This window comes from Ambystoma mexicanum, chromosome 6p, assembly GCF_040938575.1.
Source record: "Ambystoma mexicanum isolate Mex_15411 chromosome 6p, UKY_AmexF1_1, whole genome shotgun sequence".
Taxonomy (NCBI): domain Eukaryota; kingdom Metazoa; phylum Chordata; class Amphibia; order Caudata; family Ambystomatidae; genus Ambystoma; species Ambystoma mexicanum.
Window position 1 is genome coordinate 1,144,782,244 of NC_090935.1, and position 24,128 is coordinate 1,144,806,371.

General features: G+C 43.6%; 1 protein-coding gene across 7 annotated transcripts in view; it reads right to left on the reverse strand.

Moving 5' to 3' along the window:
• The window catches only part of KANK1 (KN motif and ankyrin repeat domains 1), a 1,603,545-nt gene that overhangs the window by 121,681 nt on the left and 1,457,736 nt on the right, over positions 1-24,128 (reverse strand). For all 7 annotated transcript variants that reach the window (XM_069625753.1, XM_069625752.1, XM_069625751.1 and 4 more), the window contains one exon: positions 17,890-18,093. In XM_069625753.1, coding sequence (XP_069481854.1) covers positions 17,890-18,093 — 204 coding nt within the window. The remainder of the gene's footprint in view (positions 1-17,889; positions 18,094-24,128) is intronic.

The window sequence follows — 24,128 nt, forward strand, 5'->3', positions numbered from 1 at the left end:
TAAAGATGTGCGAAATGCAACAAATTAAAAACGGCAACCCAAAAAATTAATTACCAATAAAAGTGCATAATAAGAAAAACATATATATGGGATACATTACTCACCGTAATCGTATTTCTGATGCTTGTATCTGCTTAGATTCACATGCTGTGCATAGGCCGACATCTAGTGGAAGCTGCGGAGTATTACAGTTTGTTTTTCGAAACTCGAAAATGGGCGTCGACACAGGGCTTGCCAGTAATACTATCCCTAGTGTGACGTCCACTGTACCCAAGATCCCTCACGCGTCTAGGATCCTCAGATTGTATTTTTTCTGACATGAGGTAGCATGAGGAGTAGCGTGAGTACAGATAATCCAAGCAGATAGATAGAAAGGTAAGACTACAAGCAACCATGTGCCTTCTCTCAGAGGGGAGGAAGGGTGGGTCGCATGTGAATCTAAGCAGATACAAGCATCAGAAATATGATTACGGTGAGTAATGTATCCCTTCTGAGGCTTGTGGAATCTGCTTAGATCACATGCTGTGCATAGATTAGCAAGCAGTACCTGAAGAAGGAGGTGGGATGTGAGAAGGGTCATGAGCAAATAAATGTCTTGGAACCGCTTGTCCCACTTGTGTATCTGCCTTGGAATGGGTGTCAATGCAGTAATGCTGAGTAAAAGTGTGAATAGAGCTCCAAGTAGCTGCTTTGCAAATGGTGTCAATGGGTACATTTGCAATGAAAGCCAGAGTGGCCCCAATGCCTCTAGGAGAGTGGGCTCTTGGCGTGAAAGGCAGAGTTCTTTCAGAGAGTGAGTAACACAGCTGGATACAGTTAATAATCCACTTCGAGATGGCACCTTTAGAGACGCGATCCCCCTCTCTGCCTGTAGCTACGAAGACAAACAGTTGACCTGTTTTTCTTAGCGGTCTGGTTTTATATACATAGTAGAGGACCGCTCTACGCACATCTAGGGTGTGTAGTTTTACCTCAGCCGAGCTTTGAGGGTCCTGGAAGAAAGCCGGAAGCTCAATGGACTGGTTTACATGGAATTTTGATATAAACTTAGGTGAGAACCTAGGGTGTGTGCGTAAAACCAGTTTGTCTTTATGGACCGTAAAGAAGGGATCCTGCACTGACTGAGCCTGAATTTCAGTGACCCTTCTTATAGAAGTAATAGCTACTAAGAAGGCCATTTTATAAGTCAGGTGTTTGAGACTGCTTTTATGCATGGGCTCGAAAGGGGGTCCCATGAGCTTGGCTAGCACCACATTAAGGTCCCACCCTGGTGGTGGGTTTGAAATCGGAGGGTGAAGTCTCTTTACTCCTTCCATGAAGGCTTTAACTACTGGTACTTTCCACCACGAGACCTTGCTATGGGAAGTGGTGTATGCCGACAGGGCTGCCAGGTGTACTTTCAGTGAGTTAAAAACCAATCCTGCATCTAGCAGGTGGAGCATGTATGTAACAATAGTGGAAGGAGTGCAATCAACAGGGTTGATTTGTCTACTCTGGCACCAGATAACGAACCTCTTCCACTTGTCAAAGCACCAGTGCCTTGTGTTTGGTTTCCTAGATTCCTTTAGGATGTCCATACACCTCTGTGGTAAATTGAGATGTCCAAACTCTATGACCTCAGGAGCCATGCTGCCAGGTTCATTGAGTTGGGTTGCTGGTGCACTGTTTGACCTTGGTGCTGGGACAGTAGGTTGTACCAGGCTGGAAGTTTGATGGGCTCGCACACCGCCATCTTGCGTAGGTGTGGGAACCACGGTTGTCTTGCCCACATGGGAGCAACTAGGACGAGCATCATCGATTCTCTGTTCATCTTGTTCACCACTTTCCTGATGAGAGGAGTTGGTGGAAAAGCGTACGCAAGCATCCCTGACCAGTTCATCCACAGGGCGTTCCCCTGGGAGTCTGGTTGGGGGAACCTGGATACAAATCCTGGGCATTGTCTGTTTTCGCTTGTGGCGAATAAGTCTATAGTGGGGAAACCCCACTGAGAGAAGATATCTTCTACGACCTCTCTGTGTAGAACCCATTCGTGTTCCTCTGGGAGGGAGTGTCTGCTCAGAGCATCCGCTAGGAAATTGAGCTCCCCTGGAACATGTTGTGATGACAGGAAGATGTTCCGTCTGAGTGCCCATATCCAGATTTTCTGGGCAAGCTTGGACAGATTTGGCGAACGAGTCCCTCCTTGCTTGTTCAGGTAGAACATGGCTGTTGTGCTGTCCGTCCAGATTTGCACTGACAGGTTTAGTAGGTGGAGCTCGAACGCTTGAAGCGCTCTGAATATTGCCAGAAGCTCTAGCAGGTTGATGTGGTTCTTGGCCACTGAGGGAGACCAGAGACCCTGAGCTGTGTGGTGGAGATGGTGAGCTCCCCACCCCGTGAGACATGCATCGGTAGTGACTACTGCCTGTACTTCGGGATCGTAAAAGGGTTTCCCCTGTGCGAGATTCTCTCTTGTCCACCAGTGAAGGCTTTGTACTAGTGTTGGCGAAACGACCACTAGATCGCCCCACTCACCACTTGCCTGAGACCACTGTTTCGCCAACCATTCCTGCATGGGACGCATGCGCAGGCGCGCCTTGGGTACCAGGTAAATACATGACGCCAGCATGCCCAGTAAACGCATTGCTTTGCGTACCGTTATTTGGCGACCGGACTGATAATGCGGAATTTGCAGTAGTATATTCCGAATGTTTTCCTCTGAAGGAAAGGTCAACCCCTCTTGAGTATCTAGGATTGCTCCTAGGAACTGTTTGGAGGTGCTTGGCACCAGTCTTGACTTTTTCTCGTTGATTGAGAAGCCTAACTCGTGGAGGAGGTCGATAGTCCTTTGAATGTTTGTCCTGCAAATTACTGGGGTTTCCCCCATTATGAGCCAGTCGTCCAGATAAGGGTACACTGGGATTGCCTCCCTGCATAGGTGTGCAGCCGCCACCGCCAGTACCTTGGTGCTGAAGCTATCCCGAAGGGCAGTACCTTGAATTGGTAGTGTCGACTGTCCACCTTGAAGCGCAAGTACCTTCTGTGGGCTGGGAACATGGAAATATGAAAATAAGCATCTTTCATATCCAAGGTTGCCATGTAATCCCCCTTTTTTAGGAGGGGAATTACCTCTTGTAGCGTAGTCATATGAAACTTTTGGGGCTTGACATACTTGTTGGCAGGCCGTAAGTCCAATACTGGGCACATTGTCAAATCTTTCTTTGGCACAAGGAAGCAAGTTGAATAAATACCCTTGTTTACCTGGTGTCCCGGGACGAGTTCTATCGCGTCCTTTTCTAGCAGAATGGCGATCTCCTCGAGGAGAATCTTCTGATGTTCTAAAGAGTGTACTCTTTGTCGTGGAGGATGGTTCCGGGGACGCTGCAGTAGTTCTATACAATACCCTGTGGATACTGTTGACAGCACCCATCTGTCTGATGTGATCCCTTCCCAAGCCTGGGTGAAGTTGGAAATACGACCCCCTACCGGGGTTGCGTGAGAAGGGACCCTGAACTGAGTGTCACTGCTTTGGTGGAGGCGTGCCGCCTCCCTTGCTGGGGCTTCCTCTGCCTTTACCACGACCTCTCCTATTACCCCTGCCGTAACCCTGGGTAGACTGTTTGTTGTTCCACTGTGTACCCTGCCCCTGGGAATAGTTAGATCCTCTCTGGGAATTTTGGCAGCGTGGGCGACGAAAATTACTATTCCCTCTCTGGTTAGGGGGTTTATTGGTTAACTGGCCAAGGGACTTGAGTGTCTCGTATTCGTCCTTGGCATTCTTCAGTGCGTCTTCGACCACCTTACCAAACAACAGATCGGCTTCCACCGGTTTGTCCAACAATGATGCCTGGGTTTCTGCCTTAAAACCAGACTGCCGTAACCACGCATGTCTCTTGATAACAGTGCCTTCTGCTATCAATCTGCCTGCGTTGTCCGCGGCGTCAAAGGTTGCTTTCAAAATGCACCCATATACGGCTCTACCCTCTGCGGAAATCCAAGCTAACTGGCCCTTTAAAGGTTCAGGAGCAGAGGCTATGATTGCCCCGACTTCTTCCCACTGATGGCAGTTGTAGCTGGCCAACAGGGTGGTGGAGTTTTCAATCCTTGCTTGATAGGCGGACGTTGAGGCTACTTTTCTGCCGAAACCATATAGTTTTTTGCTCTCCTTGTCGGGAGGAGCTTCGGACGATGACAAGGGTGTTCCAGCCCTCTTACGAGTGTTAGTGACTACTAGGGAGTCTGGCTTCAGATGTCCTCTTATATAGAGAGGGCCAGACTGGGCTGCCCTGAAAAGTTTTTCAACCCTGGGATTGACTGCTCTGGTGAGGTTCGGGTTCACCAGGGACGGGTCTATTCTTCGCTGAATGGACTTAAGGATCGGGATGGTCTGGGCGACAGGCCTCCTTTCTCCCACTAACTCCTCTGCGAAGTCCCTCTCCTCCTGGACACCGTGGGTGTCAATAGGGAAATGTTCTGCTGCACGTGCGAGAACCTCGTTTAGGAGGGGTTGGTTATCGACAGGGGAGTCGGTAACCGGGGCTTCGTTTTCTACTGGGGAATCTACTCTGTAGGTTTCAGGGTCTTCCTCTTCCTCTTCTTGGTCCTCATCGTCCCCATAGTATCCCGTCCCGGTTTGCTCTTCTACCATGCCAAATTCTTGGTCCTCACCAAAGGAAGCCTCTCCTTGATACAGTGAGTATGGTCTTGAGTATGGTTGTACCTCGAAGGGGTCTGTAGACCTCATCGGTGTTTCAAACCGGGGCTTCTTACTCGGGGGGGATAGGATCATTAGAGCCTGAGGGTGTGGCCCCTTGTGGATCATACGAAAGGAAATGGTCTGGATTTTTATCGTAAAAATCAGCCAAAGAAGACATCCTTGACATTACCCTATCTATGTCTTCACTGGACCATTTTTTGGAACTGGGAATGACTCTCTCAGCAAGTCTTGGGGATTTATCTTGAGTAGATTTGCTGGTTTTAGACATATCAGCAGACCTGGTCTTGTCTGACTGTTTAGGGGGAGTGGTGTGTTTCACAGGTGTGGAAGAGTGCAAAGGCTGCTTCTTCTGCTGTTTTCCCCCCTCCCCGTGGGTGGAAAAATGTTTTCCCTGTCCTTTTGTGGCTCCGGAGGTTTTCGACGCCTGGCGTCGAGGATCGGGGGTAGGGTCCCTGTCCTTCGAGCGTGGGGCCTTGCTGATTTTGTCTGCGGGCTCCGACTCCTGGAGCGCGGCCTGGGGATGGAAGTTGTCTTCGTCCTCCGACGATCGAACTTCTGTTAGCCTAGGGAGCGAGGCACTCTTGGCAAGAGTGGATGATTGCCTGGAGTCATGCGGCGATCTCAAACGAGAACGCCCAGAGGACACCGAATCGGACCGTTCTGTTTGTGCCTCTTTCCGAGAACTCGACGTCGTCGAGTCTCAGTTGGACTTTGTGTGTTTAGTGTGTGTGGTGTGTGAAGCGCTTGTGTCGCCGGGGGTCTTCCCCATAGCCGCCCTGCCGGACGACCTTCCGAGGTCGGGGACTTGCGCTCGCATGTCTTTCGACGCCGTAGTGCCCTCGCCGTCCGAAAGTACGGCGTCGCTGCCGTCGCTGAAGGCGCCCTCCACTGCCATGGCCGCTTGCCTGGCGTGGTGGGCCCAACGCTTCGAACAGTCCTTAAGTGTCTTAGGTTTAAACCTACTACACGCTCTGCAGTTCGCTTCGGGGTGGTCCCTCGGCAAGCAGAGATTGCACGTGGCGTGCCTCTCGACCCAAGGTTATTTGCGATTGCACTTGGGGCAGAATTGAAAAGGGGTACCCTCCATACGCCCCTTGAGGCAGCGGGCTGTTAAGTGTAGGAAATGTATAAGGTGTACCTATACACCAAGAGTGTAGGGTATGTACAACCCCCCACTCTCCCTACTTGCAGGGCCGAGGCCAGAGGCCTTCCAAGGCCCAGGCCGAGGCCAGAGGCCTTCCGAGGCCAAATCCGTCGTGCAGCAGCCTACGGTCGATTTCTTCTCCAGCCGGCGTCGAGTGTCGAAGTTCGACGTTGGGATGGGGGAAGGATGTAAATAAATTAATATTTTAGCAAAAGTATGGCTAAGGCCAGGGGACTCTGCAAAATGCTTCTGACCAGTATGGCGGAAAAAAACAATCTGAGGATCCTAGACGCGTGAGGGATCTTGGGTACAGTGGACGTCACACTAGGGATAGTATTACTGGCAGGCCCTGTGTCGACGCCCATTTTCGAGTTTCGAAAAACAAACTGTAATACTCCACAGCTTCCACTAGATGTCGGCCTATGCACAGCATGTGATCTAAGCAGATTCCACAAGCCTCAGAAATATATATATATATGAAACAGCATATAGCTCTCTCGCTGTCTCTCTCACTCTCTCTTGCTGCACTGTATAAAGAAAAAATAGCAGTGACTACTAAAGTTTTTATGGTATATAAATGAGTATTTTTCCTTCATTTAAAGATAAAATTAATAAAATAGAATAGAATTGTGCAAATTGAAAATATAAAGAGTTAAATAACAGCAAAGTAAAAAAATGAATGTGATGTCAATAGAAAAGAAATTAATGTAAGAAAAGATTAAAAGTATGTATGCACTGTACTTAATTTTATATCGCCCCTTCAGGTGGACAAATGGCAGAAAGGAGGGCCCTCACTAACAATGACACAAATATAGATAGTGATAGGGTAGATAGTAGAATGAATATGTGATACAGCTTTGAATGCAGACTTACATTTTCTGCAATATTGTTTTCTGTGAGGTTATTTTTTGCAGCCTGGTATTGGACAATTAAGGATATGAAAGAGGGGGGGAGTGGGGCAAAGCTGATACAGGAAGGCTCAACGCTCATATGGGCTGGAGTTACAACCATGTGGAAGCATAATGGTTCTGTAAACAACAATCTTACCACGTTGCATAAAAATCGAACCGCCAAAACTCCACTTTTCTCTCTTTACGCTATAGAACTAAGTAAAGATAACGAGACCAATCAGTATGATGGGGACTACTCGTGGGATAGTGACCCTGATCTGACAAATACTGATGTGTACACAACCGTAGAACCTACCTCACAAGGCACTGTAATGCACTTTAAGGCTGACACTGAGTACACAAGACACTCCAGCAACACCGTCCTGGTAAGTTGATAGCGAATTCAGTGACACAACATGGGCAGATGTCTTTCCCGTAAATTATGAGAGTGAAAATGATAAATAACAGGGAAGGGGGGAGGAGGAGATGGAAAAGGGGGGTGGGAGGGAAAAGATATGATGTTTACCATGATCTGGGGTTAATCGAAATTGAAGACCCCCGCCACCCAGATCGGTCAAACAAGTGGTACTCGGACATGAGTGCAACAGAGAAACAAGCCACAAATGAGAGCTGCTAGGTCTGCTCTCTCATACTGCATGCTTCAGGCACACCTAAGATACTTATACCTCAAGAAGTGCCCTTGTTGGATGCCCATTGCTTAATTCATCCCATATTACGTAGAATTCGGAGCACCTTCCAGTCGCACACAGTTACAATAGAAATGCTGGAGAAAGAGAGAACCTGCACGAGCAAGCCGCAAGGAGTGATTTACATCAAAGAACCATTTTTTGTTATCAAATGGACAAGGTTCACAGAAAACAAGTGGCAGGGTGGGACAATCACATGTAAAGCAGAAGCATTACGAGTCTTAACTGAAGAAAACTATCAATGGGTCAAAGAAACGTGTACTCCTTCCTGTCTGGTCCCAACACATTGCAAAACTCACATGGGTTACTGCACTTGAGAAACCCATCAAAAAAACGGAGAAATTCTGTACGAACTTTGTTTCCATGGCGAAGGGAAGGTACAAATGGGTTCCAATAGAAAATGCAACAAAACCATCATCCCAGATATGAAAAAACGCACAGCAGCGCTCATGGACATGTATTGGGTGTGTGGCAAGCAAGCTTACCTGCATCTACCGGCATCATGGAAGGGTACATGCAACCTGGCCACCCTGCACTCAGCGCTAATGGTAATCCCAGAAAGCCATATCCAAGGGGGGAGAGATGCGGCTGGCATATCGGCAGCAGGGGATTCGGCTTGCACATTGGCAGCACCCCAACCAACAGCAATAGAGCCTTCCCCGTACGACATTCTGTCTAAAGATGAGCTACAAGACAGATTGTCCCGCAAAAAGAGGTCAAACTATATCTCCAGTGAATCGTCCAAACTCCTCTCCGAGATTCCGGATAAATATAAATTGTTTAATTCAGCTGAAACGTTCTTTGCCTCCCTCCTGGTGCCAGGACTTCAGGCGCGAGCAAATGCCAAATGGCTGCAGATCGTCCGCTGGGAACTGATCCAACTGGCCGACGACACTGAAGAGGGATTTAATGTGATCAAGGTGTAACTCTGCACCCTGCGTCTAATGACAATGCAGAAGCGGTACATTCTAGACCTTCTCACAGCCATGGAAGGCGGTGTTTGCCGAAAAATCGGGAGCGCATGCACCTGATGAATACGCCAGGAGAGGACAGAGCCCAAGAGGCGTCTGTAGGGCTTGGATGCCAATAAAAGGTACACCGGCATAGGATGAGGCAGTGCAAGAAGCAGAGTATTATTGGAGGGAGAATAATAAAAAGGATTTGTTTGTTACTTTAGATAATGAAAATGATAATGATTTGTTATTTATATAGCGCCTTAATCCAAAGCGCTTTACAGAGAACATATTTACATACATTTATCATCCCAACCGAAGTTGGTACTCATTTATCGACTTCGGAAGGATGAAAGGCTGAGTTGGCCTTGCCGGGATTCGAACCTGCGAATCACACATAGATCGCAGCATCAAGTGCTCAACCCGCTGAGCTATCTTACCAGCTTAGATGTAACGAAAGGGTGGAATGTGTGGTACTGAGGGTCGTTTAGGCCCCCCTCACATATTCAGCACAATGTAGACCACTTGCTCGCACAATAGCGGGGGACGCCTCCATTGCCTGCGTCAAGCGGGGCTGTTGTGAGAAACAGTGGACGTCCATTTTGTGCACCCTCTGCTCCATCTTTGGACTAGGCCTCACTGCGATAATACGAAAAGGCTTCTCTCCCCTCTGCAGCGCTGCGCACTCCGTGCTCATGGCCCCCACCTTTTCTCACTCTGTCTGAAAGCTTCACAGCTTCATATCTCACGGATGCGCCAGGGACAATTGAAATAAATATACTAATATAACATCTCACTCTTCCTCCGAGATCACTGTCCTGTGTGTGAACCGGTTTGTAGCTCATCCATCTCCACAAACCTGCCTGTGCCCTCTTACCCCCGCAGTTGGAAAATTACTGCCACTATAACCCTGTGCCCCTTAAGGTATTCCCTTGATGTACTAGAGGTGTGACCCCGCTGTGAAGCCCACCCCAGTGTGCCCCCTACTAAAACTAGACCTCTGTCACAGTATATTGCACCTTAGAACTAACAAATGTCAGCGTGCCCCATAGTTGCTTTGATGCACTCAGACCCACCCCATGATCGATGTAATCACACTGACCAAGACCCCTAAGCCTGGTAACTCCATATAAGTCGTAATGAATGATGCTCTGATTTTTATGCATGCAATTTATAGGTTCAAAACATTTGGGCTCCTGGTATGGAACCTATTCTAAAAGAACAGCAGATAACACTAAGGCACACCTATATTAAAGGTTCTTTTGATTAACTACTTGCAAGGGTATTGTTGAAGACATTCTATAATGTTTATATGGAGTTTTGAGGTGCGGGGGGCAAAGGCTCAACCTTGGCATCTAGGTTGGATATGTAAGAACAAAAAAGTGGTTGTTCCTAAAGAATCCTTTAGGAACTCCCGTCCCCTGCACACTTTCTAATGTCTGAAGATCAGACCAAACATTCAAGTAGGTAATCAATAGTTCATATTAACCATTTGGTATAATTGACAATTTGATATATGAAACTCTCTTTTTCAATATTTCGGTAAAACACAATATTTTATTATACAAATAAAGAAGCCCAACGCGTTTCGAGTCACAAACTCTTCTTCAGGGGCAATATCACAATTCATCAGATTTCTAGAAAGTAGAAAAGAAACATCTTAGTGTAATATTTCACACTGTAATTTCAACAATAACAAAGTAACTATTTTTTAACAATTTTTAACAAATCACGTATTAATACATACTTAGATCAATCAGGGTCCTCTATAACATAGAGGTGAATCAGCTAGTGTAGCTATTATTAAAAATGTGGAGAAAAAGAGCTTCGCTCGGCTCAAAATAACCAGAATTCTATCGTATCAATCCACACATGCAGTCAAGAGAGATTGCTGTCAAAAAATCTTTACTCAGTATGGTCGGAAGAAAAGCGGACAACACTTACCCCAACAAGTGGGTGTCTAGATAAGGAAACAATCCTAGAGGTGTATATATTCATGAAGTAAATGATTGATAGGACCCCGCGTCCAACAGTGATCAATATTAAGTCTGCAATACAAATAATACCTGTAATTAGGAAAAGAAGTAGAGTCTCGGTGGAATGTAGTAAAAGAAAATAGATAAACACTTACATCGATAATGATGTCCTACTCAACGGTACCCAGAAAAAATCCTAACCGCAAAAAGCGGAAAGTAAGAAGAAAAGGATAAGTGCTAGTTTGAATAACGAGTCAGTCAATGGTACAGGGAAAGGTACCTAAGCTACTTACAGAATTCGCCAAAGATCAACGAACGTGGGAGCCGAGGAGTGATACATCTCACCAGAGTAGGATGCGTTGTTCCAATGTGTGCTATTTATTTATACTCAAAGAAGTGTAAAGAAGTGCATGCGCAGTAGATTGCGCGTGCGCCTAAGGAAAATGTCAAGAGCGTCATAAGGCTTGCGTCATATGCGAACATGCGCAATACCCTAAGGAAGGAAAGTAAACACAGCATCGTGACGTATCAAGATGGCGTATGCGTGTGCGTTTGATGGAAAGATGTAGGGCGTCATGAGAATGTCGTCATTTATCATGCGCGAACGCTAAAAAAGTCAAAGTATTCACGTAGAAAGGAGAGTAGCGTAAGGAAGTAAGCAAATTGTGGAATACTCATAGCGCCGTCACCATAGTGACATGATCTGCGTCAGAACGTGATTGTGGCTGTAAAAAACTACGGAAAAGGAAGTAGCGTAAGACAGTGAAATACTTGTTACGTAAAAGAATAAGCAATGGAGATGATAAAATAAGTGAAGATCAGTGAAATTGTCAGTCATAAATGTCCAAAACTGAAGAGTCTTTAGAAAATACATGTACTGCCTGCCCACCTAGGGGTGTACAATCTTACACAGTCACATGAAAAATAGACCTATTACAAAAGAATGGAAATAAAGTTGCATATTTTATGATGAAAGGCAGTAAATTTGGATACATGATATATAAAATGTATAGACAAATTTATAAAAAAGGGCCCAGATAATAGTCTTCATTCATCCCCAAAGGGGAGAGGGAGTCGAGGCAATGAATCCAAAAAAGTTCTCTCTGGGCTAGTAACTTCTGTAAGTTACCTCCTCGAGGAAGTGGTGTTAATAGCAACAACGCATCCTACTCTGGTGAGATGTATCACTCCTCGGCTCCCACGTTCGTTGATCTTTGGCGAATTCTGTAAGTAGCTTAGGTACCTTTCCCTGTACCATTGACTGACTCGTTATTCGAACTAGCACTTATCCTTTTCTTCTTACTTTCAGCTTTTTGCGGTTAGGATTTTTTCTGGGTACCGTTGAGTAGGACATCATTATCGATGTAAGTGTTTATCTATTTTCTTTTACTACATTCCACCGAGACTCTACTTCTTTTCCTAATTAGAGGTATTATTTGTATTGCAGACTTAATATTGATCACTGTTGGACGCGGGGTCCTATCAATCATTTACTTCATGAATATATACACCTCTAGGATTGTTTTCTTATCTAGACACCCACTTGTTGGGGTAAGTGTTGTCCGCTTTTCTTCCGACCATACTGAGTAAAGATTTTTTGACAGCAATCTCTCTTGACTGCATGTGTGGATTGATACGATAGAATTCTGGTTATTTTGAGCCGAGCGAAGCTCTTTTTCTCCACATTTTTAATAATAGCTACACTAGCTGATTCACCTCTATGTTATAGAGGACCCTGATTGATCTAAGTATGTATTAATACGTGATTTGTTAAAAATTGTTAAAAATTGTTAAAAATAGTTACTTTGTTATTGTTGAAATTACAGTGTGAAATATTACACTAAGATGTTTCTTTTCTACTTTCTAGAAATCTGATGAATTGTGATATTGCCCCTGAAGAAGAGTCTGTGACTCGAAACGCGTTAGGCTTCTTTATTTGTATAATAAAATATTGTGTTTTACCGAAATATTGAAAAAGAGAGTTTCATATATCAAATTGTCAATTATACCAAATGGTTAATATGAACTATTGATTACCTACTTGAATGTTTGGTCTGATCTTCAGACATTAGAAAGTGTGTAGGGGACGGGAGTTCCTAAAGGATTCTTTAGGAACAACCACTTTGATGGAACCTATTCTTCCCAGGAGGGTTAAATCAGAAACAAAATACACCAATGAATAGGTTCAAGGGTACTCATACACGAAGGGCTCCCACAATTGGTTAGAAAAAATGACTCTTTGAAATTGTTATCATAGAGAAAGATCTCTAGAGGACTTTTTATGTTGTAATTGCATGAGTCAAAAACACAACAACACAATTTACAGAGAGAGAATAGACATCATCAATGGTTTGTTGGACCATAACAGAACATAAACGTAAATGCTTTAAAACACCATTTACCACCAATGCTCGGGACAAAGTTGAAAATGGTGTGTGTGCAACAAACCCAACCTCTGTGGAGGTTTGTCAAAATAGACACAGTTCAATTGTGAAACAATTCAAAGCGGAATTCTAAAGACAACATAAAACAACTAAGAGGCAACAGATAAGATTTTTCATGTGTGAACAGCAATCAATGTGCTGTGAATTCGGGGAGTAGTATGTCTACACCAGGTGTTTCGGCCGTTTAGAATTGGGCTAAATGAGCCTCATCTTTGGGACGGCCATCATCAGGACAAGGTTCTGTACACGGGACGTCTAAGCTGTGGGGAAGGGAGATCACAATCAGGTGGGTGTATGAGCCGCAGAACTAATTTAAATTGACTGAATCAAAAATGTGTAGTCACAAAATAGAAAACACACAGCTTACCTATGTAGCAATTGATAGGCACTGTATTAGAGATCCATACGCCAAACTGGGCTGGTCTCTAGGTACTCCTGTTGTGTTAAACAGAAAAAAGGGGGGGGGAGTGAGTCTAAACCCCAACCGTTATGTACATAATAAATATAAATGTACACAAAGCATAAAACGTGTCTTACCTTTCACCGAATAACTACAGGTGAAAAGGCCCAATGTGTTGTAAAGCGGTCAGCCATCTAAGGTATGGCTGCAAGTAAACAGAAAGTCACATTTAAGTGTCTGAATGTAACGACTGCTAATGTGGAACGAAAAGTGCCGATGCTGGCGAATTTACCTTTGGTGGTGGGCCAGATAGGCTGTCAAAAGGCTGCGTGCAGAGAGCGGGGCATCTTCGAGTGACTGAAGGAGCACACTGCACAGCGTGGGAAAAAGCTGTTGCCAAGGCTGCATGAGTGTTTTATATGGCAGCCATGTTAGGATCAGGCTGAAATCGAGCAGCCAGAGAAAAAATGTCACTTGGTAACCCATCCAGGAACATTGCAGCATGTACCACGTTTCGCATTTAAGAAAAACAGGAGTTTAAAAGATGCTCTCGTCCATACTTTCATAGAGCCACCATCCCAACCACAGCGCACACTCTGGGATCTACCACCTGTCACTGGACAACATAAGTGCGGCCAGTGTGTCGCCTGCCCTCTGACCCTACAAAAGAAATCATTCGAACACGATAAGGTGCAATGGACTACGAATGATGTCACTAATTGTAACACCAAGGGTGTTATATACATCATACAGTGTCCATGCAATCTTCTATACGTGGGGAAAACAGTACGTGCAATTAAAATGCGCATTTCCGAGCATCGTTCCTGCATCAGGAACAAAATACCAGACAAGCCCCTAGTAGAACATTTTACTAGTAAAAATCACAAAGACACAGATTTAAGGTGGTTTGTTCTTCAGAAAGTGAACCCGACAAGGAGGGGTGGGGATTTGAATAAAACATTGACTCAGTTAGAGCAACGGTGGGTGCACAGACTTAACACCGTAAATTCTGGCTTAAACATTTCATTGGAATGGAAGTCTTTTCTTTAAACCATCTTTGACACACTTGAATGTCCATTGTGACACTGTTCTCAAAAATGTTGTGTTTTGGTTTCTTGAACATTCATTTGTTTAGATATTTTTACATCTAGACCAAATGATGTGCCCGGTATGCCTACTAGAATTCTTTTCCAAAAAATGCCACTGTTTTTCCGGTTTTCTATATATCGATTTCCATCCAGTCCAATTCTTATGTCTGTGTGCACATTTAGTGAGCATTTTGTTTCGGCTCTCTTTTGCCATCTATTTAGGATAGCAGTACAATTTATATGTTCTTTTGCCCACGGCTGGTATTTAATCAGTACACTCTGTGGCTCTCTATGACTATGCAATTATGTACCTGCACCACGTGCCTTGTATTTATTATTGCTTTACTATTGCCTATGCATTCCAAGAGTTGTACCTATTAATGCATTTTGCGGCTTTCTATGACTATGCAATTATGTACCTGCATTATGTGCCATGTATTTATTATTGCTTTACTATTTGCCTATGCATTCCAAGAGCTGTACATATTGGGCTCATTTTCTAATCATGCGCCGACTTTTCAACGGATTTGTTAACATCCCCATGAGGTCATCTTACACTCTGTTGATGCATGATTTTTTTGAATGAGTCACATGACGGTTACCATGACAACCAGTTGGCTAATTTTAGCTCCTAAATTAATTTTTAAGACAGATGTGTATCCCGTGTGCCCTCTAAATTGATTTATTATCACTATGCACCACCAGTTCGAGCGCTATACATTTTTTCTCTGGCTGCTCGATTTCAGCCTGATCCTAACATCGCTGCCATATAAAACACTCATGCAGCCTTGGCAACAGCTTTTTCCCACGCTGTGCAGTGTGCTCCTTCAGTCACTCGAAGATGCCCCGCTCTCTGCACGCAGCCTTTTGACAGCCTATCTGGCCCACCACCAAAAGTAAATTCGCCAGCATGGGCACTTTTAGTTTCACATGAGCAGTCGTTACATTCAGACACTTAAATGTGACTTTCTGTTTACTTGCAGCCATACCTTTGATGGCTGACCGCTTTACACCACATTGGACCTTTTTACCTGTAGTTATTCGGTGAAAGGTAAGACACGTTTTATGCTTTGTGTACATTTATATTTATTATGTACATAACGGTTGGGGTTTAGACTCACTCCCCCTTTTTTCTGTTTAACACAACAGGAGTACCTAGAAACCAGCCCAGTGTGGCGTATGGATCTCTAATACAGTGCCTATCAGTTGCTACATAGGTAAGCTGTGTGTTTTCTATTTTGTGACTACACATTTTTGATTCAGTCAATTTAAATTAGTTCTGCGGCTCATACACCCGCCTGATTGTGATCTCCCTTCCCCACAGCTTAGACGTCCCGTGTACAGAACCTTGTCCTGATAATGGCCGTCCCAAAGATGAGGCTCATTTAGCCCAATTCTAAACGGCCGAAACACCTGGTGTAGACATACTACTCCCCGAATTCACAGCACATTGATTGCTGTTCACACATGAAAAATCTTATCTGTTGCCTCTTAGTTGTTTTACGTTGTCTTTAGAATTCCGCTTTCAATTGTTTCACAATTGAACTGTGTCTATTTTGACAAACCTCCACAGAGGTTGGGTTTGTTGCACACACCATTTTTAACTTTGTCCCGGGCATTGGTGGTAAATGGTGTTTTAAAGCATTTACGTTTATGTTCTGGTCCAACAAACCATTGATGATGTCTATTCTCTCTCTGTAAATTGTGTTGTTGTGTTTTTGACTCATGCAATTACAACATAAAAAGTCCTCTAGAGATCTTTCTCTATGATAACAATTTCAAAGAGTCATTTTTTCAAACCAATTGTGGGAGCCCTTCGTGTAGGAGTACCCTTGATCCTATTCATTGGTGTATTTTGTTTCTGCAATTTATAGGTTCAAGAAGATTTACTAAAGCTCATACGAATGGTCATTGTTTATTATATGTCTAGTGGTATTTTTTTATGCTAGCTTAGTTAGTGTCTGCCCTGCCTCACCGAGACCTGACCCTCGCCCCTCCTGGATACTGGCAGCCGGACCACGTGATGCTCACCCTCCCGCCAATGGAGCAACCAATCAGGATGAAGCAGCACCCATAGCCGTATATGTGTCAATGTTATTCACCCAATCCCAAGCATTTGTAGTCCCATATAGTAGGATGTCGGCGATGACGCTTTGTCCCTTCATAAACCAATCTTTGTATTGTTTGCCAGAGTGCTCTCGGGCAGCAGAGTTCTCTGGATGACAACTCTTTATAAAGTAAACTTAACTCTTGCAACCTGTTCTCTTAGTCTCATTTCCCATTGGGGTGTTTCATATTCATTTGTATTTGCATGTGTAAGACGGGGAGTGAGCCTTCACATGTCTTGCGTCTGAAGAATAACATTATATAGGTAGTAACCTTAATTTTTATAGATGAAAGACTTGGTGTGTGTAAATTAACTCCTCTGCTTGATTCTCATCTGAGAAAGTTGTTCCAAGGTTGCAATCCTGTATGTGCCACTAACCTACGGTTGATTGTCAAAACATTGTGGGATCTTAGCAGATGCTGTGACTTGCGCACGCACCTTTGAGTGTCGAAGTGGGTCCCCAGTGAAAATGTCTTTTTTCCCAAAAATAAAAAGCACAGATTAAGAATGACTGCTCTGAGACCGCTCAACACAACACGGCGCAATATAACAGTCATGTGGCAATCTTAAGCAATCAAAAACACCACAGCACTCTGGCACCTCAAACCACTCACAGATCAGATAGGACTACACTATCAAGTAACTACCTAACCTCATTCCACCTGTACACCACAGGCGTGTTATTAATTATCCTCTTCACCATTTCACTCACCCTTCGATGCCTTGGTCTATCTCTCCGTCTCATTGACTTAGCTTAGAGTAAGCGATTTACTAAAACGTCCGGATTGGCAGATGGATGACAGAAGGGGTGGGAGTAAAAAGCTGCTGGAGGCACAATGCATCACAAAGCCCAGCTCCGGATTGTCTCATGGGGGCTTATTTCTTGAAATGTCAGTTTTGTGTCAAATAGATCTCTGCTTAGGACAGAATTGAAAGGAAAAAAAACGAATTTACAAAGAAATACATTTTTCAATAACCGAAACCGTGACATTGTTAAGCAACTCAGATCACTTGCTTTCATAATAAAGCTGCGGTAAGCGTACCCTAAGAATGATTGGGAGAACATAAGTTGTTGCTCATTGAGTTAGGGTTAAGTTCAGGCATCAAACAGATCTATGGCTCATAAAAGAGACCAGAATATAATAACCCCTAGAAAGGTTCTACAGTCAATATGCACATACACAACAGTGGGAGAGAAAATCAGAGGCAAGTAATAGGAATCTTCCCTACATGACCACCATTCAAATTTTTAACATTTTTTGGTGAGTCGTCTTCAAATCCGTCAATTGGTTAAATGGCAAGGATATGGATGCCTGCAACCTCAGCATTCTCTAGGGATTGCTAAAGAAGAGGTTTACACCCATATCCTTGCATCATCCGCTAATTACAAGACCCAGTGCTGCAGCACAAGTTGTTAAAATTGGTATAAGGGTAATTCATGAATCCTGGCCTTCTAAAAAGTCCAAGACACCAGATATAGTTACCATAGAATCCCGAGGCGAGCTCCTCATCCGTCAGGGGTATCAAGCTGTCTGAAGCAAGAAAGGATTCATTGGCTGCGCCAATCGCATCTCTCATGGTAACCTTCTCCCCTTGAGTGAGCTTAACTTCATGTTCCAGCATTCGAGATGTTGACGACACTTGCATGTTGAGAACCCGATTATGAGAGATGCACTCATGGTCCGCATCTGTTGAAGAGACCACCACCATTAGTCCAATCCACCTAACACTGCACAACCCATTTTCATTTCAAAGAAGAAAGATTTGATTGTATTCTGACAATCTACATGCAAAATGTAAATAAGTCCCTGGAAGCAACACACTTTTTCAAAAAGGGTCAGTCTAAGGATAGTTTCTATACATTTAAAAGAAAAAAATGAAAACAAAACCCCTGCTGCCATTAATCAATTAATACAGTAACCGTCTAACTCATGACACATACAGGAGTTCCTCCACTAACTGAAGAAATGCTCAACATTCACCAAATTGCATTTATATCAAATGTATAAAATCATAAATAAACCCTGCACAGGCAAGTAAGCAACACTACATTTTGATAAATAATAGCAGTTATGTAGGTTTGATCCCATTCACTTTGGTGCCTACAAAACCGACAGCTCCTTGAGACCAACCACCATCAAAGTGAAAACTATGTCAGTCCCAAAAGTGTGATTTGGTGCAACATAATCGATACATTCCGGTAGCAAGACTTGCATCTTTAAAGTGGCCTATGCAGCACTTCCTCTCAAAAACTAAGACACCCCCCCAAATCATCAAATACTGCCACACAAAAAAAAACACCTCCCCACCTGCTACTCCACCCCGCAAACAAGCAACTGAAAAACAGCTCCACCCCAAAACTACATGCTGAGTGCAATACATAAACAGTCCTGTAAGCAGGAATCCTATCACTCACTCATTCTAAATCATAAATATTGGTTATTGACATCTTTTGGTTGTAGCTGAACTTCTGATTCATTTTGCTTAATATGGCCGACCAAAGAATTGTACCAAACGCCAGGAAGATTGGAATGGGCAATGATGCTGGAGTGATCAGTTCTCCTTGGGGCTGTAAAACTGCTCTAATTTAGTCAAAGACTCGAAATGAATCCCTATTGTGCTGCCCTACGCTGTTCCTCCTACGACAATCCTTTTACCATTGTATGTTGACACACAGAAGCTGAACATCGCCGTCCACTGATGCTTTAAAGATAAGCAACTGTATTTCAAAGCTAACAGCTGAACTGACATCTAATATTTAACTAAATTCCTATTGGATATTTAGAGCCAGATGTTGCCACACAAACCTACAGAAACTGAGATATTGACCGACTTCTACTCCATCTCATCCTCCCATCTTGACAGAGGCCCTCTTGCATGAGCATCTGGAGTGTGTATTCCCACCAGAAATATCTCAGGAAAGAAATCTTGCTTAAGTGAACAGAATATTCATAACAGCCAATTTTGCATCTTTTTCAAATCATGAGAATGTTTCCTATCTAGGAAGTTTAGCGCATAAAATATCAACTCAAGCCAAGATGTAGCTGTGTTATTACTCTTGGATGATAAAACATCCACTGGTTGAAAATAGAGCAGTTTATCAAGTACATGAGTCTGTGAATTTAGCCCCTTTGGGGTGCCACCACCCACCTTTCTCTGCTGCTCCCAGGAGCCCACCTTTCTCTGCTGCTCCCAGGAGCACAAACATCCCTGAATTCTAGGATTTCTAATGGAATTAGGATTTATACAAAGGTATGTAGGCAAAATGGGACCATTTGTATCAGCAGTAGTATATAGACACGTCTTATGGGCACTCCGGGGGTTAATTTGGCTGTGCTTTTATTTTTGCTGTCAAAGTGACCTCCACAAGGCGCCTTGTGTCTCTTACATTAGTAATAAAGATACTTATGTTCATAACTTTTTCGGCAATTGAATACGCTACTCGGATACAACTACCTCTGTCCAGACCTTCAATATTTTCTAATGGTTCACTCTTGCAATACGCTCACATACAGTACATAATCATTTAGTTTTTCAATACGTCAAACAACTTGCATTTCTCTTTTTTCTAGACTGGAGGTTAATACAAATGGAAGAGACTAGGATCTCACAGCTAGCAATGTGCCAATTATCATTTCAACTCATTGGCTATCAACAGCAGCAAAAATGGAAAATGGCTACACTCATTGCAGATACAGTTTTTTGGTTTCCCACTTAATTCTATAATACAACATGATCTCCCACATCGGAAATACAGTGGCCAGCACAATTCCAAAAAAGTCACAAAATACTTTCCTTTCAGAAGACCTCCACACAATACCATAGATAATATTTTTCCCACTATGAGACAAGAATCGTCAAATGTAGGACTGCTCCCCAGCAATGTTCTCTCTAATCTCTAAAAAGGTAAGTCATTTTGTGAGCACGCGCAGTTAGTGAGCCCCCATCTCCAAAGTATTTGGAAGGGAATTTCCCCTTCCCAACCACTGCAATTCTTTACAAATCAGTGTAAAAGTTGCATCTTAGAACACTTTTTCCAAACATATAAGCTTTAAAAAAATATATATATATATATATTTTATATTAGATTATAAGGAGAGCTCATCAACCAATCCAAGACTTCAAGTAATGCCTTAGTAACTACCAAAAGTACTCTTGTGCAGGGAACACAACATGAATGCACAAAAAAGCTTTGTATGCTCAGGATAAATAGGTTAAGTTGTGGCTATTCATTTGTTGATACTGCTTAGAGACAATGCAGAAAGTGTCGAATGGCAATGGGAAAAATACTCATGTTTATTACAAAAAAGCAAATATCGCTTACGTTGATGTGACTTTCAAAAAATTCAGGCAGGATACTATTTTTGCTAATGGAATAATGGCAACCAAAAGCAATGTGTCAGAAAACATTCCAATAGGAATTCATGTGCCACTTTAATGAAGTAATTCAAGGGCCAGGAAAACATGCCTCATAATGTGGGTAAGGACGAATATTGCATGAGAATAACTGCACAACAGAATATGATAAGACTTCCTGTGCCTCTGCTTGCTATCCACATTACATGATCCTATGAGTTGTGACATTTGCTCAAAACCAGCCTTACAGCTAAGAATCATATACACCATCCATTGTTACTCCCTATAAACAGGAAAAAGTGCCCAATAAAACAGGAAAAAGTGCCCAATAAAACAGGAAACCATGAGCATATAGGAGCATACCCCCTGCTTCTACCCACAAAGTTCTACTCATATTGCAGAGCAGTGGTATTGGTAGGAACTAGAATAATACTAATGCAGAAATATCGAGAGGACTTTTAAGGGGAAAGAACATAGTTTAATAAACATGAAATATCCCTGCTGATAAAGCTAATGACTTTCTTACACCCTGAAAAATAATTTGATTCCTAGAAGGGAGTAAAATTATATCGGAGCCCTCCTTGTTTGTTTGTTTATTTATTTATTTGATAATGCGCACCAAGCCCATGGGCAGCCGGGCGCAGCGGTATAAGAATACTCGAAGCTTAGTTGCAGTGTTACATAGTTGGTACGTGCATAAATTACATTACAGTATGAGAAAACAAGTACAGTGCAAGGTTCAGTACAGGTAATTATTGTAAAGAGAGTATAATAACAGTAAATGAGGTGAGACATCAGAAGGGTGGCTTGTGGTTGCACTTGTGAGAGCGAGGAGGGTGAGTCATAGGCATGTGGATAGTGCTGGTCAGGAAAAGAAAGGCAGGCAGAGACAGACGTTATAGGTCATTCGAGCGAAGCCATTCGAGGGCGTAGATTCGGAATCTAGAGTACGGGAGAGGGCATCTAAGGTAAGTAGGGAGTGTGTTCCATGCTTGTGCAGCTTTGACTGGGAAGCTAGTTCCTCCAGCCGTGGCAAGTTTGAATCTGGGAATGTCAAGCAGGAAGGTGTTGGCAGATCTCAGTGGTCTGGCGGCAGTTTTCCTAGTGATTTTATCCGAAAGGTAGGGTGGTGCTAGGGTGTTGAGACATTTGGAGGTGAGGGATATTGTTTTAAGGAGGATTCTGTCTTTTATTTTTAGCCAGTGAGCCTCTTTCCTAAATTTAGAGATATGCTCTCTGTGAGGTATGTTCAACGCTGCTCTAAGAGCGTTGTTTTGTAGTCTTTGAAGTTTGTCAGTGACATACTTGTTGGTTCCTGAGTACAGGGCGTTGCAGTAATCAAGTCGGGACATGGTGAGCGCACTGACCAAGGTAATGCAGCTGGCGCTAGACAGGAATGGTCTGGCAGCTCGGATTAATTTGCAAGTGTGGGCAGTGGTAGAGGAGAGAGTGTTAACTTGCTTTTTTAGGTTGAGAGAGGAGTCCAGGTAGAATCCTAATGCTTTTACCTCCGGCAGGACCTTGATGATGTTATTGTCAATGTTAAAGGATGTGTAGTTTGGGATTAGTTTTTTTAAATTAGAATTGGATCTGAGGAGTAGAATCTCAGTCTTATCGTCATTCAGGCAAAGGCCATGGGTTGCCATCCATGCCTGAATGAGGGTGTATATTTTGTTCATCATAGCCAGGTCCTCTTTATAGTTGCCCGAAAGGGGTATGAGGATCTGGGTGTCATCTGCATAATTAGTGTAGGTGACACCCAGTCTGTCCAACTTGTCGAATAGTGGTTTAATGAAGATGTTATACATCGTTGGTGAGACGCAGAATCCCTGTGGGACTCCGCAGGAGATTTGGATGGGATCGGCACAGGAGGAGGTAGAGAAAACTCATCGTGCGATTGGCTAAAAAGGATTGCACCCAGGCAATGGCTTCTCCTGTGAAGTTGGCAGCGAGTCTTAAGTGGCTGCATAAGACAGCGTGGTCCACTAAGTCGAAGGCTGCTGACAAGTCCAACAGTAGTAGCAGGGTGGTTTTGCCATTGTCCTTTAGTTCCTCGATTTCAGTCTTTAGGTCAAGCAAGGCTGTTTCAGTGCCGTGGAGGGGGCGGAATCCTGATTGTCGTGATCCTAGCAGGTGATAAGTTTCAAGGTAGTCTTGAATTTTTAGATAAGCTACTCTGGCAATAATTTTAAGTAAGAACGGTACAGTTGTAATGGGTCTGTAATTGGTAGGTATTGAAGGGTCAAGGGTTTGTTTTTTTCAGTAGGGGTAGGACTCAGGATTCTTTCAAGTTAGTCGGTACCGTATTTTATTTGAAGGAGGAATTAATGAGCTTTGAGAGAAATGGGGCTAGGTCTCTAGCTGCATCCTTGATTATTTGCGCTGGGCAACTGTCACCCTTGCAATTGGAAGGTTTCAGGGAGAGAATTACCTTTTCAGTGTCAATGATTGAGATGTCTTGAAGCTAAATGGTGGGATAGTGTTGTGCTCCGTAGGCAGTGGTGGTGGTTGGTTATCAGTAGGCATGGAGTCTTTTTTTTATTATTTTGAGTTGGAGGGAGGAGATTTTGTTAGTTAGGGCACTCTGTATATTGGCACACCATGTCTTGTCTTTAGGGACAGTGTCAATTGGTTGTATTGGGTTTTCCATTTCACGGAGGATGGAGAAGAGTTCTTTTGTACTAGATTGGGCCTTTGTGATTCTGTCATTGAATAGGTTTTTCTTTGTGGTTGTGACTTCTTTCTTATAGTGTTTAGATAGTTGGGCTAGTTTAGCTTTATTGCTGTCAGTGGGCGATTTACGCCAGGTGGCTTGTAGTTTCCTTTTCTGTTTTCTAAGTTCATTTAGTTGGGGGGTGAACCAGGCGTTCAGGTGCCCTTCTTGCTTACTTTTTCGCAATTTTAAGGGGGCAATGGTGTCTAGTGCCTTAGTCATGGCTTGGTTGAAGGTATCCACTAATGTGGCTGGATCAGTGTTATTCTCCAGGCCATTAATGGCGGGGAGGAGAAGTGGGATGAGTTTTTCGGCAGAGATGGCTTTTTTACTTCTAGTGGGTAGTGAGGGTATCATGTTGATAATTTTGGGAGTAAGGAGATCGAGTGAGGCAGTAAAGTTGATTAAGTAGTGGTCTGTCCAGGGTTGAGGGACAATGTCGGTGATGGTGATCTTGCAATTAAGTTCAGATACCCAATCGAGGGTTCTACCCTTGATATGGGTAGGTGAGAGGATTTTTTGGGTGAGCCCATGGTCGTTGAGTAAAGCAGCTATAGAGTGGGCATGCTTGTTGTCTGGGTCGTTGAAACCAATGTTAAAGTCGCCCATCAGTAGGGTTTGGGAGTGATTTTGTCTGTTATTCGCTATAAAGCT